The sequence below is a fragment of the Glycine soja genome, chromosome 13 (genome assembly GCF_004193775.1).
Source record: "Glycine soja cultivar W05 chromosome 13, ASM419377v2, whole genome shotgun sequence".
In the NCBI taxonomy this organism is placed as follows: domain Eukaryota; kingdom Viridiplantae; phylum Streptophyta; class Magnoliopsida; order Fabales; family Fabaceae; genus Glycine; species Glycine soja.
In genome coordinates this window covers 30933622-30945258 of record NC_041014.1, presented here as the reverse complement: position 1 = coordinate 30945258, position 11637 = coordinate 30933622, and the positions used below count along the sequence as shown (strand labels likewise).

At 34.2% G+C, this 11637-nt stretch overlaps 3 protein-coding genes across 3 annotated transcripts; 1 reads left to right on the top strand and 2 right to left on the bottom strand.

The window, feature by feature from the left end:
- Nucleotides 1–548: 548 nt before the first annotated feature.
- On the bottom strand, nucleotides 549–3859 carry LOC114381142 (mitochondrial import receptor subunit TOM20-like). The gene is made up of 6 exons (XM_028340324.1): nucleotides 3681–3859; nucleotides 3107–3185; nucleotides 2815–2984; nucleotides 2673–2720; nucleotides 1668–1751; nucleotides 549–832 (listed from the first exon to the last, which is right to left on the bottom strand). Exons 1-6 carry the CDS (start codon nucleotides 3777–3779, stop codon nucleotides 707–709), a joined length of 606 nt encoding a protein of 201 aa, XP_028196125.1. The 5' UTR covers nucleotides 3780–3859; the 3' UTR covers nucleotides 549–706.
- A 554-nt stretch (nucleotides 3860–4413) lies between these two features.
- On the top strand, nucleotides 4414–5145 carry LOC114380980 (dr1-associated corepressor-like). The gene has a single exon (XM_028340138.1). It carries the CDS (start codon nucleotides 4435–4437, stop codon nucleotides 4945–4947), a length of 513 nt encoding a protein of 170 aa, XP_028195939.1. The 5' UTR covers nucleotides 4414–4434; the 3' UTR covers nucleotides 4948–5145.
- Nucleotides 5146–5298: 153 nt separating this feature from the next.
- Nucleotides 5299–9479, bottom strand: LOC114380978 (65-kDa microtubule-associated protein 8-like). Its single transcript, XM_028340137.1, has 11 exons — nucleotides 9133–9479; nucleotides 8844–9047; nucleotides 8217–8468; nucleotides 7904–8116; nucleotides 7550–7705; nucleotides 7317–7476; nucleotides 7068–7219; nucleotides 6883–6970; nucleotides 6716–6789; nucleotides 6091–6165; nucleotides 5299–5928 (listed from the first exon to the last, which is right to left on the bottom strand). Exons 1-11 carry the CDS (start codon nucleotides 9214–9216, stop codon nucleotides 5602–5604), a joined length of 1785 nt encoding a protein of 594 aa, XP_028195938.1. The 5' UTR covers nucleotides 9217–9479; the 3' UTR covers nucleotides 5299–5601.
- Between the last annotated feature and the right edge of the window lie 2158 nt (nucleotides 9480–11637).

Below are 11637 nucleotides of genomic sequence, written 5' to 3'. Positions count from 1 at the left end.
GTCTCTTTCGACTAAAAAAGGTTATACAAACTGAATTCACGTATTGAACTGTATCTATATGATTATCTCGACATTTTTCTAACATATTATTAACTGAAGTTTGCTTGAAAATTATGAAATAATAGTAGCCTTGTTATTAGTCATGGGTTTCGTGCATAAATTTTAAAATCTGACATTTCAATCCCAAATTTTACTTATTCATATTTTATCAATACTTATTTTTAAATGAATATTTTATCAATACTATTACATTATAAATTTGAGAGATTGAAGAGTGAGGTTCCTGCTCTCCTCACTTTCTTAGTTATACCATTCATGCACAATCTAATTTGTAAAAGCTATCTCATATTAGCTTCTTCAAAAGTTACTTTTTTTAATTATGTATAAGCTTTTTTTTACAGAATATATAAACTAATTTTAACTTATAACTTTTTTCTTCTAATTTTCTTCTTGTTAAACACGTATGAAAAAGTTTATCAAAACATGACCTTACTAGTTCATATCCTTCGTCCACTAAGGCCTTAAGCTTGGCTCATAACAAGAGGAGGTTAACAAGACATAACAAAAACGCAAATTCTTAAAAACCATTTTTTTTTTATGTTAAAGAAAAGTGTAAATGATAAATAAACTCAGTATGTAAAAACCACAAATGCAATACCTAGTTCACAACTTCCAATCTAAAGTGAATAACTCATCAATAATATGTTTATCTTGGAGGTGGCGGGGGAATGTTAGATTTGGCCATTCCCACCCATGCTACTATACCCACTGCAAGAATAATCCATCCAAATATGTCATACTTAAAGTCATTGCTCTTCTGCTTTTTAGATTCCTGAAATGAGCCAAGCAATGACAAATTATTCTATAGACTAAAGTAGACATGCATCAAATATAAAAAAATAATATTCTTCACTATAGATTATTGAATGCATATAATCTGATACAAAATAATCACCAGTAAACTTTTCAAACAATTTAATCCCATAAGGCTACTTTCATCATTTTTCAACGTCCAAAAATATGGCAAGCTAGAATAGAGGACAGAATACATGGAAAACAATAGTGTGGCAGTACTTTGATAGACACCTGCAGTCATCAAACAATATATGGAAAACAAGCAGAGAAACAAATGCAAATAAATTACTAAATCTATTTAAACTGACATCAATCTACAATTAACACAAAATACAAACAAGCTTTGCAGATAGAAATGTCATAGGCAAGGTAGTGTATCCCAAGGTAAAATATTAGCAGAATCCCAAGACATGAACATGAATTAACTCCAACACAACTCAAAAAATGTGTCAAATGGTATTCCAAATGAAAAGGCAAGAAAGACTCTTTTAATATACACGGTGGTGTGTTGTTTGCATTACTTCATAGTTCACACTAACCATGAAAAATTTGTTGAAGATGCAATTTCTAATGACATGCTAACATGAGAAGCTTTGTACCCACAAAATTTGAGGCATGATGACCCTAAACAAGGCTATATCCACAGAATAAGAACTTCATGCAGCTTTGGGCATTTTAAAATAATCAAGAACAAGCAGCCACTTCCGTTAACTTGACATAGCAGGTTGAAGTTGATTTATAGTCATCATTTAGTATTTGTAAGAACGCGACTAAAATTTAATTAAATGCAATGAAATTTCAATAAATACAACCTTTTCTTTTGAAGTAGCAGAGGATCCCGCATTACTCATCAGACCAAGCCCATTTTTATGGATCTCCATGTGTAGTTCTGGGGCCTACGAAACATGGTTAACAGCAACTCATCAAAGTGGAGAGGATACAATGGTGAACGAGTTATACTTATATATAAGGTTACCATAAAAAATAAGGAATCTAGAAAGCAGTTGCCCTGAATGCATATGGAAAGAAATCAAAGAATACTAAAGTTGCTTTACTAGTAAGACTTATTTACCAAGCATGAGCATAAAGGTTGTGAAATGTGGAATCACAACCATCCACAAGAAAACACAAGTCTTTATGTACTTGGAGGGCATCATGACAATAAGTAACTAAAAATTTGTTAAAAATAAATGGGATTTGAAATCAAATTTTCTTTTAGGAAAATAATCAGATTATTTTATATATATTTTGAAAATTAGCCTTTGAAAATAGAGATTAGGTTTAGAAGTTTAATTACCCCCAAGGAATGATGAAAACATTATCACATTGCAACCCTAAGATATCCCCATTTTAAAATGGTTACCCAAAACTTAATTGTAAAAACTATTAATAAAGTTAAAAACATTAAATATTTGTTTAACACATTAACTGTAAAAAAACCTGATATATATGGTATAGCAGGCGTTGAGATTTATAGAGCAAAATGCAAAATAATATATCTTGTTTTAGTCATCAATAATAGTTACAGAATCTTAAACAGCATATAAATCAGTCAATATAAAACATTAAAACCTCATAGATAGATCCTGTAGTGAACAGAAGAATCACTGACACACGGATAGTGAACAAGTTTACACTAACATATCTCAGCAAGTTGTGTTCCCATCAACCATGAAAACACTAATATTTTTCAGCTAAAACCAGAGTAGACAACGCAGTTTTAGCCATTTTGATCTTTTTTCAGCAAAACTTTGAACATTAGAATAAAATCAAGTGCACAAATAATATTGATACAATGGTCATAGCAATTCCATTACCTTCACGGCAACTTGCAAGGACTTTCTATAGAGGTCATTCTCGGGATCCTACAATTTCAGAATCCACCACTAAGTAACGTGTAGATTTATAAGCATGGTTGTAATAATACACGAAGAGGAACGAACAGAGCAAACACATTACCTCCTCCGCAGCTTTCTGGAAATACTCAAGTGCCTTGTCAAAATAACCCTTTGCCTCAGTTATATCAGGGATTAGAAAAGCATAAGACGTGTTTGCATTTCCCAAGCACCAAAGAGTGTCATGCTTAGTTGGATTGATCAGCAAAGACTCCTCCAGCTTCGAAAGGGCATCTGTTTAGTTGGTTTGTTCCCACCAAAACCCAAAACAATCAATCACACACAGTAACTCGCCCTTACCTTCTTGAAAACAGAAATTCACTTTTTAAATTTTGCTCAAGTTTAACGTGATATACCATCAATCATCGCCTTGGCATCCCTAGGAGCTTGGAATGACGACAACTCGATCAAAGCTCCCCCCCACCTGGTCAGATTCTGCATGGATATATATACATATACACATTCAATCATACTTATGTTTTACCAACTTCTACAAGGAAAACGAATCTAAGCCATTTTCTAAACTACAAGGTTACAAAACTTATAACTCCAATAAACCGCGTTTCAAATTTAGAGAAAACTTAGATACAGTCTCTTAGATGCTGGTTGTGTTGTTTTCCAACAAGAATTAGAGTTTCACCTCGGTAATCCGCATAATCCTGTATCGCAAACCTTTGTTATGCGCAATACCCGATAAAACTCCAATTCGATGATAATTGCGTTGTATCTAAGTTTTGTCCTTCCAATTTTAAATGTTGTAATGTGACAAAGACTGATAACAGAAAAACAATATTGGCAAGAATTATACATCACATACATAACTTCCAACAGAAACCTCACAAATTCGGAAACAAAACACGTGCGGTGTGAGCAAAGTAAGTCATAGAATGAAGAAAGGTTAATTAGGGTATAATGAAGAACGATACGTACATCAGCGTCTTGAGGATTCTCTGCGTAGTTTGCTTCAGCAGTCTTTCGCGTGTGTTCGAATAACAGTAACCGATCAAAATCATCTTGAGAAAACTCCATTCCCTTCTCTTCTGTGATCGCCAAACGTTAATCGAACGCCTCACTCTGCAGCAACTGCACCTCCCGCAGACGCAAACCGCTCCACTAAACTAAACAAAACACGAGAAAGACTTGGCCTCTTGGGCCTGGGCTGAAATTTGAAAAAGCCCAATACGGCCCACTTCACGTTTTATTTTAGGTAAATAATCAAATCCTTATATGAAAATGTGATGCTATGATCATAACTTATATCAAAAATATAAATTTAATATATGGATATGAAAAAAAGTAATAAATATATTTTACTAAATTTGTCTGATTATTTTATCATTAACTTATATTATTTAAATATTAATTTAATGATAAATTATATTTTTGAAAATTAATTTAATATTAACTTACAAAATTAACCATTAATTTGTCATTAAATTATTAATAAAATTAATTTATCATATTTTGTCACATTTAAAAATTAAATTTAAACTTTTCAGAACCAATTAATGAGTGTTCACACGTTTACCATAAATTTAATTATTTATCCTTTTTATTTAATGAATGAATGGCGGGAAGGGTTGGCTTAATAAGACTATAATGCCCCTGGCCTTTTTGTCGTTCCCGCCAATTTGAAAACCTTCCCTAATCATAAAATTGGAAACTCTGAAAAGGAACATTTGTAATGGTTATGGCTGACGAAGAAGAAAACGGAGTATCGATCCAACTGGAATTCCCGAAGGGTCGAGTGAAGAAGATTATGGCGCTGGACAAAGACGTGAAGAGAGTGAGCTCAGAAGCGTTGTTCCTGGTGTCGCGCTCCACCGAATTATTCCTCCAATTTCTGGCTGAAAAATCGGCTCAGGTTGCAATTGAGAAGAAACGGAAGACCGTGAATCTCGAACACATAAGAGTGGCGGTGAAGAGGCACCAGCCAACCAGGGATTTTCTCCTCGATGAGCTTCCGCCGCCGTCTCAGGCCGCCAAGCCCGATAAGCCCACTCAGCCTGCGGGTCGGCCCAAATTGGATCCTGCTCCCCGTGGTACTCGCTGCATCGATCAATTCTTCCGGAAACCAGAACCTGAAAACACAGCCCAAGCCCCAGGCCAACCACCTGAAAATCCAGCTCAAGCTCAATCGCCTGAAAATCCAGACCAAGACCAAGCCCAATCACCGGTACCTGTAGATGAGTCTTAGGTTTTGTTTGTTTATACACTGCATTTGTGATTTTGTATCTGATCTGAATCTGAGATAACATCTAACAATGCATTAGCAAAAAATTGGATTCTAATTAGTTATTAGCATATTCTATTATGGTCCATATTCCCCGGGTGCTCTATATATTTATTTTTATCGTTTGGTTATTGATATAGTAACTTTGCTTTGGTTTGCTCATTTGAAGTTGGCAAAGATTATACGGTGTTTGTTACTGTTTGTTTTGGTCCAATTCTACTTTCCAATACGCGTTGAACTGGAATCTTTGTCTCACAGTGAATTTGTGTCCAATGTGATGCAAGTTGAATTCAAACACAGCTATAATCATTCAAATTTGTGAGATTAGGTTTGTGATTTTAGTACATGTCGATCAAGAAATGCATCATGTAATCCTGGCACAGAAACAGGGATACATGATGCAAAATTGCAATTAAAACAATGAATCAAGAATTTAATCTGGTTGCAGTTGACATCAAGTATGAGCTCGTCCGTTTGGGCAACTTAAGATTAGGAACATAAGTACATAAAAAGCTCCATGCTTATTCTTTTGCAATTGCACAACAGTTTTCTTGGAAATCTTGGAAAGCAAGCTTTCTGAAGCAGTTTCAGTCAAAATCTATGTTTCTGATAAAAAATTTAAGGGGAAAACAATATAGAATGTGTTGACACCGCAGAAGATGCCCCATCTCTTGTAGGAGAAGTGAAGGTGGGTTCGCCATAAATCTTTTTTCTTAGGGCATTCCTTCCATCCTTAATGAAGGACAAGCCGTGATTTCCCGAATTTATGCTGTTGGATCCCAGCTGTTGTATTCCCATAGAAAGTCTTCTGTTCAGGACCGCAGAACTGTCTAGAGCTCCATTCATGCTTCTACTTGGAAGACGCCGGCTGCTGGTGCCGGGTCTTGACACATAAGTATTATCTCGCTCAACTACTTGGCTTTGAATCCTCTTTTTCTCCCACGGCTGAAAACCAAACATAAGAAAGGAGTTAAGAATAAGGTTTTTAGAGTATAGCAATTCAAATAACAAGAATCTTTTCACAAACAACGGAATGTGAACAAGAATTTAATGTTTGCTTCAAACTGATGTATGAAGCTGTCTGTCAATGTACTACGAAATACTCACCTGCTGTCTTTTTGTATCCTCCTCCCTTTCTCGTCTTAGGATGTTATATTCTTCCAATATGGCCATTAGAGGTACCTACGTAGATATCATTTTTGCTTGCTGTTAATAACTTAACGAACCACAGTACCATACTATTAAAGATGAATTAAGAAATGGGTCATGACTCGTGAGAAACGAAATTGTGACACTGTAAAAATTCTGAAACCATTTAAACAATGATAGAAGTCTAGAAGTGTATAACACGATTTGCCTCTAGAATTCTTAATGTTTTTATTATCTTATGAGGTGCCAAGGTGTGGGTGTGTAACTGTGTTACTGTATTTCTTGAAAAATTATCTATGGATGGTTTATGGCATTACTTGATTAACTGAGTTTGCAATGTGGCATGTTTTATAATAGAGGAAACTAGAGTTTCATTATTGCTTCTATGCATACTACACCAAAATGTTTATTGCGTAGTAGTTGAGCGATTTAACTTTGGCTACATCACTTTTTGAAATCTCACTTATTCCCTTTTAAGAATTATTTGGGCTCTCTCTAATATCTTGCACACTTTATAAGCATGTACTTTCTACTATATCAGTTATACTGGATTCCAAGTTTTGTAGAGTGTAAGATGAATTACCTGATCATACAAGAAAACTTTATTTCTTTCTTCTTCCCAACTCCTAGTCATTTTTATTAGCAAATCTACCAGAGCTGGAAATAGCAACCATTGTTTGTGAGCACGTGTGTGTTTGCTGCCAATTGGTCCAAATTATCTGTTTTCATCATATATGTATGTGTGTGTACCTGGCATTCTGCTGACCATTATACGGGCACGTTCAGCACGTCTCAAGTTTTTGTGAGCTCCTCTACTGACTGAGTATCGATTCTCATCCTGATATAACACACTTGAATTGTGAAACATACAATACAATAGAAACAATCTCCCTTTAAACCTATTTATGAAGATTAATTCAAATGAAAATTCTAACCCTGCTATATTCTTCTAGCCAGCGCTCCTCATCACATGCTAACATCCACTTCTCCACTTTCTCCATGATAGCCTTCCTGCTAGAAGCCTCTTCTTTTGCTCTAGATATCTGTTCATCCATGCTCAGGAGGAGATCAGAATGATCAATCTCCCCTGTTGTAGATGTAAGTCAATTTCTAGGCTGCTTTTTTAAATTAAATAAACATATACATTTTTTGAAATTGAATATGCACACATTAGTTAGATTCACCTGAGTTTATGAGGTTAATTATATTATTCATCTCTTCCCTTGAAGGAATCTCCACATGTGATTTCTTGCATATCAACTCCAGTTCCTCCTGTTTCTTCTGGAATAGCTCCTTCATCTTGCTTGCTTTTAGTTGATCCAGTCTCTTTACTTCAGCTTCAGTCTTGTAAAAAGTTTTAGATTTTTTAAATATTTGAGTTTCTGATAATTTGTGGATCATTAAGTTAAATATCTACCTGCTGGACTATTTCCAGAGTAAGACTTCCCGGATCTGTTACTTCTGCAGATGAGAGCGACAACAAATTGATTACATGGGAAAAAGATTGTCGCTCACTGTATGGTGTGTCCATAAGATTCCATAGATTAGACAGTGCTTTGCCTAAATGGTGAAGCTGCAAAATATATCAAGAATATGGCACATTTGTAAAATGGAAAGCATACAAGTGAAGGGAAAAATACTCAATACTTGAAGTTGAAGCTTCCTGATGCATTTATTTTTCAATAGCCTCCCAACAGGTTAGTACTCCCATAATATATCAGAAGTTTTATAATGAAATTTTTAAAATTTTGTACCAAAAAAACAATATTACCTTTTCCAGCCGATTTTGCTTTTCTTCAAAAAGGGACTCCACCGTGATATTGAGTTTATCTAAGATTGTGTCGCTTATATTTTTTGTTATTCCACACAAATCATTTAAGCTTGGATGAACTTCCATGATGATTGCCGAAGAATCCTTTCCCAAGATCGTGGACAAGCTGTGTATTATGTCTATGTATTTCTCCACTTGCTGGAGTCTTTCATTCTACAAATGAAATCACAAGAAATAATATGAAAATGTTACGAGTTTGAAGAATACTAACCCCTAAATGATGGGGTAAAAAACATAAACGGCTTCTAGGTACCTTCTCATTGTGAAGTCTCTGCAACTCATTCTGATACTCCTCAAGCCTTTTTAGTGAAAGATCATTCTCATTTACAACAATGGATGAGGGTTCATTGTCTGAGTTACCTGCAATTTCAGCAGAAATTTTTTGAATTTGACCTTGCACAGTTCGGAATTGGTTTAACCTCTCTTCTTTCCTCAGACGCATTTCCCGAAGTGCTGGAGTGATTGAATCTAGCTGCTCTTTTAGTGAACCTGCCCTTTTCTCTGGCTGTTCAGTTAATAGTGTCATCAGTCTAGAGTCTACACTGATTCATGATGTTGTTGAAGCATAAATTTTATCATTGAAGTCACATTTAAGAAGATTCTCTTGTAAAGTTGTATTGCTTGCTAAATCTTGGCTCAGCAAACTGATCTGTTTTCTAATATTTTTTTTACAATTATCTCATAGTTGAAGATTGTGTCAAATTCGAACAATGAGATGTAATTGAAAGCATAAATGTTATACAATCAATAATTGATAATTGGCACTAATAATTAGCACATGTTTAGATTTGATATATGAAATAGGATTTTATTTGCTTATCATTGTTCTTAATTCTGATCGATTAACTACTGACTGGAGATGACTAAAAGGAATAAGTACCCGGACTGGTAGAGATCGTTCACCAAGGGACAAAAGAAGGTGGGTAAATTCAGCCTCAGCCTCGGCCAATTCCTGATGCAGATGAGCTCTAGATATATTTGCTCTGTCAACTTTTCTTCTGTAAACCTCAAGGCACTCTTGCTCCAAATCTAACAGAACTTTCTCCCTTTCAAACTTATCTTCTCCAACTTCATCCCATATTATCTAAATTCATTAAGGAATGAAGATAAGAAAAAATGAAATGTTATCAAAAGACATACATAAAGTATGAAATAAATAAGCCTCTTGCCTGCAGTTCCTGCAACAGGAATCCACATGAAGTCTCTAGCAATGTTGAACTTCTCATTCCAATGGGTGTCTGGAATGAACCCATTTGATTTGAACGTACCCTTCAGTATAGATCGAACTTAGAGACTACTGAGGCGAGAACTTCCTGGGTGAAAAACTGAATGAAGAAGCAAAATTCATGAATGATGAGAAAGAAGATTTGGTCAGTGGGGATAGTATTTGCATTTGGTATTAGTTTTTGCTTAAAAGACAAGGATGGCAGAGGTGGGTAATGTAAGCGTTGGGTTCAAGAATGAGCTAGTCATTTGATCCTTCAGACTTTACCTTTTTTCTCCCCCCTCTTTTATTTTTTAAATTGTATTACATATGTCTCTGTCTTTAGAACCTAAAATTGATAGACTTCCTTATTTAGTGATGTCAGATGTGATATGTGTTTTGCACCAGGCTTCGTCAAGTATAGCACTTTTTTATTTTATAAACTTGATTCCTACGTTATCTTTCATAAATATATGATGCTGATCTTGATTGGGATAGATAAGTATGAAATAATTATTTTTTGCTTTTTGTAATGGATGTTGAAGTTGATTATTTTCCTTGTAAGTTCCCAGAAGTGAGATCGAATTTAGTACGCCATCATTATCACGTGTATTGCGAGCTTTTTTTTAAAGAAAAAAAAACGGTTCATTATTTAGGTGCAAAGACAAGAGCAGCAAAATTAATTTTGGAGTTCTTATAAGAACTTCGAATAAAACGTTCTACCTTAATATTCCTGCAACGAAGTAAAGCTGAGCTGTGTCTTGTCAAGGACGAAAGGCGGCATAAAGATGAAAACATTAAATGAGAATATTGTATTCATGAATTTTACAATACACCCCTTCGAATCATCATCCTTGGAGTTGTATTTAATCGAATTAAAGGAGAAAAATGTTGAGGAAGCGAGAGGAAAATTGTCAATTTGTGACAAACTAACGATACACTAATATATTTTTTAAAAACATACACTTTATTGTTAGGTGAAATTTATTCAAAATTATAAATTTTTGTGACTTATTATTATTATTAGTGAGTCTTTTTTTATGATTTTTTATTTTTTAATAAATTTTAATTAATAATTAAAAATGTATAAAAATAGTATATTAAAGAATATACTACTGACACATTTCTTCCCAGTCAATAAGTCCGACATACTAAGAACTCCAAAATTATTGAGTAATTGATGTTATACAACACAAGATAAATTGTAAAACATAGAAGCACCGAACTTCAGTCACGTTTTTTTTATTGGAAATATTATTATGCTAAACTGCGCAGACTAATGAATTTTTTTTTCCTTCTCAATCATTCTAAAGTGACAACATTTCACGAAGAATACCGGAGATCAATTCTGTCTTTACCCAAAAATAAGGTTTAAGGAAGACAAGAGTTTCCTTTAACACATTGATGAGCTAATAAAGAAACAAATTAGTACAAATCATGATGTCATTTAAGCAATCCAATAGGAGAAGAAAGAAGCAATTATAGTTCTAGATAAATTCTTGCATGCGACGGCTGTGCGTATACATGTGTTATACACATCACACATGGACCTGTCTTTAGTATAAATCTGGACAATTCTTTGCATGTACTCTGCATTGCAAAAAAATTGTCGTAGAGCTTTTTTGGGAATTTTATTATTATTATTATAAACAAATACGATTTACTAAATATTCCAATTGCCGAGTTTTTTCGGGTATTAGGCAATACAAGAATTTAAGATATGCCTTATCATTGGAATGGTGTCTAAAGAGTTTTTATTACTAAGGATATTTCCTTTGTAAGTGATGTTTAATTCGTACTATTAATTAAGAGATCTAATTTAATTACTTGAGTAAAACATTTGAGTATTGTAAATTTTTCTGTGTTCAATTTTTACTGATAAAAAACAAAATTCCTACTACTAAAAACAAAATCCCTACTACTAAAGAAGGTAAAAGAAAATGAACCCTACTCAGGACTTTGTATACAAATGTCTCAGTTAAACAAATTAGGCTCAAGGGAAACAAATTGTACGTATACCGGGGACCACCTGATATATTTTTATAAGGACAAGCCAATTTCATATGGTCCTTGGTTTAACATTAAAAACAAGTAAAAAGGAAATGGTTTAGCATCACAACACACGGTATCCAAAAACCATCAATTTCTATAACTTTGGTTTTTAATTTTAATTTAAATGATGGTTATAAATTGCCGGATTGGTGGAATGGGTACGTTTATAAAATATTTACATTTCATAACATTATCAAAAGTACACTGCTAAGTTGTTGGTAAATTATAACAACTGAAATCTCCCATTAACTGGTGGTGATAGCTAGCTAAGCTGAATTTTACGCGACACTTTGGTTCCACTTCCTCAAGCATGGGAACACAGCAATCATTAACGCCTCATTCCCTTCCTTATTGGCTTATTGCTGAATGCTAAGGTGGCAAATAGTAACAAGCCAGTTTGCGGAGCACATGCATTGTT

Excerpts from the sequence above, each read along its gene's own strand:
- LOC114381142 (XM_028340324.1), bottom strand. The coding sequence starts at position 3,779 with ATGGAGTTTTCTCAAGATGATTTTGATCGGTTACTGTTATTCGAACAC. Across the intron at positions 3,186-3,680 it reads AGAATCCTCAAGACGCTGAT|AATCTGACCAGGTGGGGGGG; the intron begins GTACGTATCGTT and ends ATATCCATGCAG. Across the intron at positions 2,985-3,106 it reads TGCCAAGGCGATGATTGATG|ATGCCCTTTCGAAGCTGGAG; the intron begins GTATATCACGTT and ends CCAACTAAACAG.
- LOC114380980 (XM_028340138.1), top strand. The coding sequence starts at position 4,435 with ATGGTTATGGCTGACGAAGAAGAAAACGGAGTATCGATCCAACTGGAA.
- LOC114380978 (XM_028340137.1), bottom strand. The coding sequence starts at position 9,216 with ATGGGTTCATTCCAGACACCCATTGGAATGAGAAGTTCAACATTGCTA. Across the intron at positions 6,971-7,067 it reads GGCTAGAAGAATATAGCAGG|GATGAGAATCGATACTCAGT; the intron begins GTTAGAATTTTC and ends GTGTTATATCAG. Across the intron at positions 5,929-6,090 it reads AGGATACAAAAAGACAGCAG|CCGTGGGAGAAAAAGAGGAT; the intron begins GTGAGTATTTCG and ends TTTGGTTTTCAG.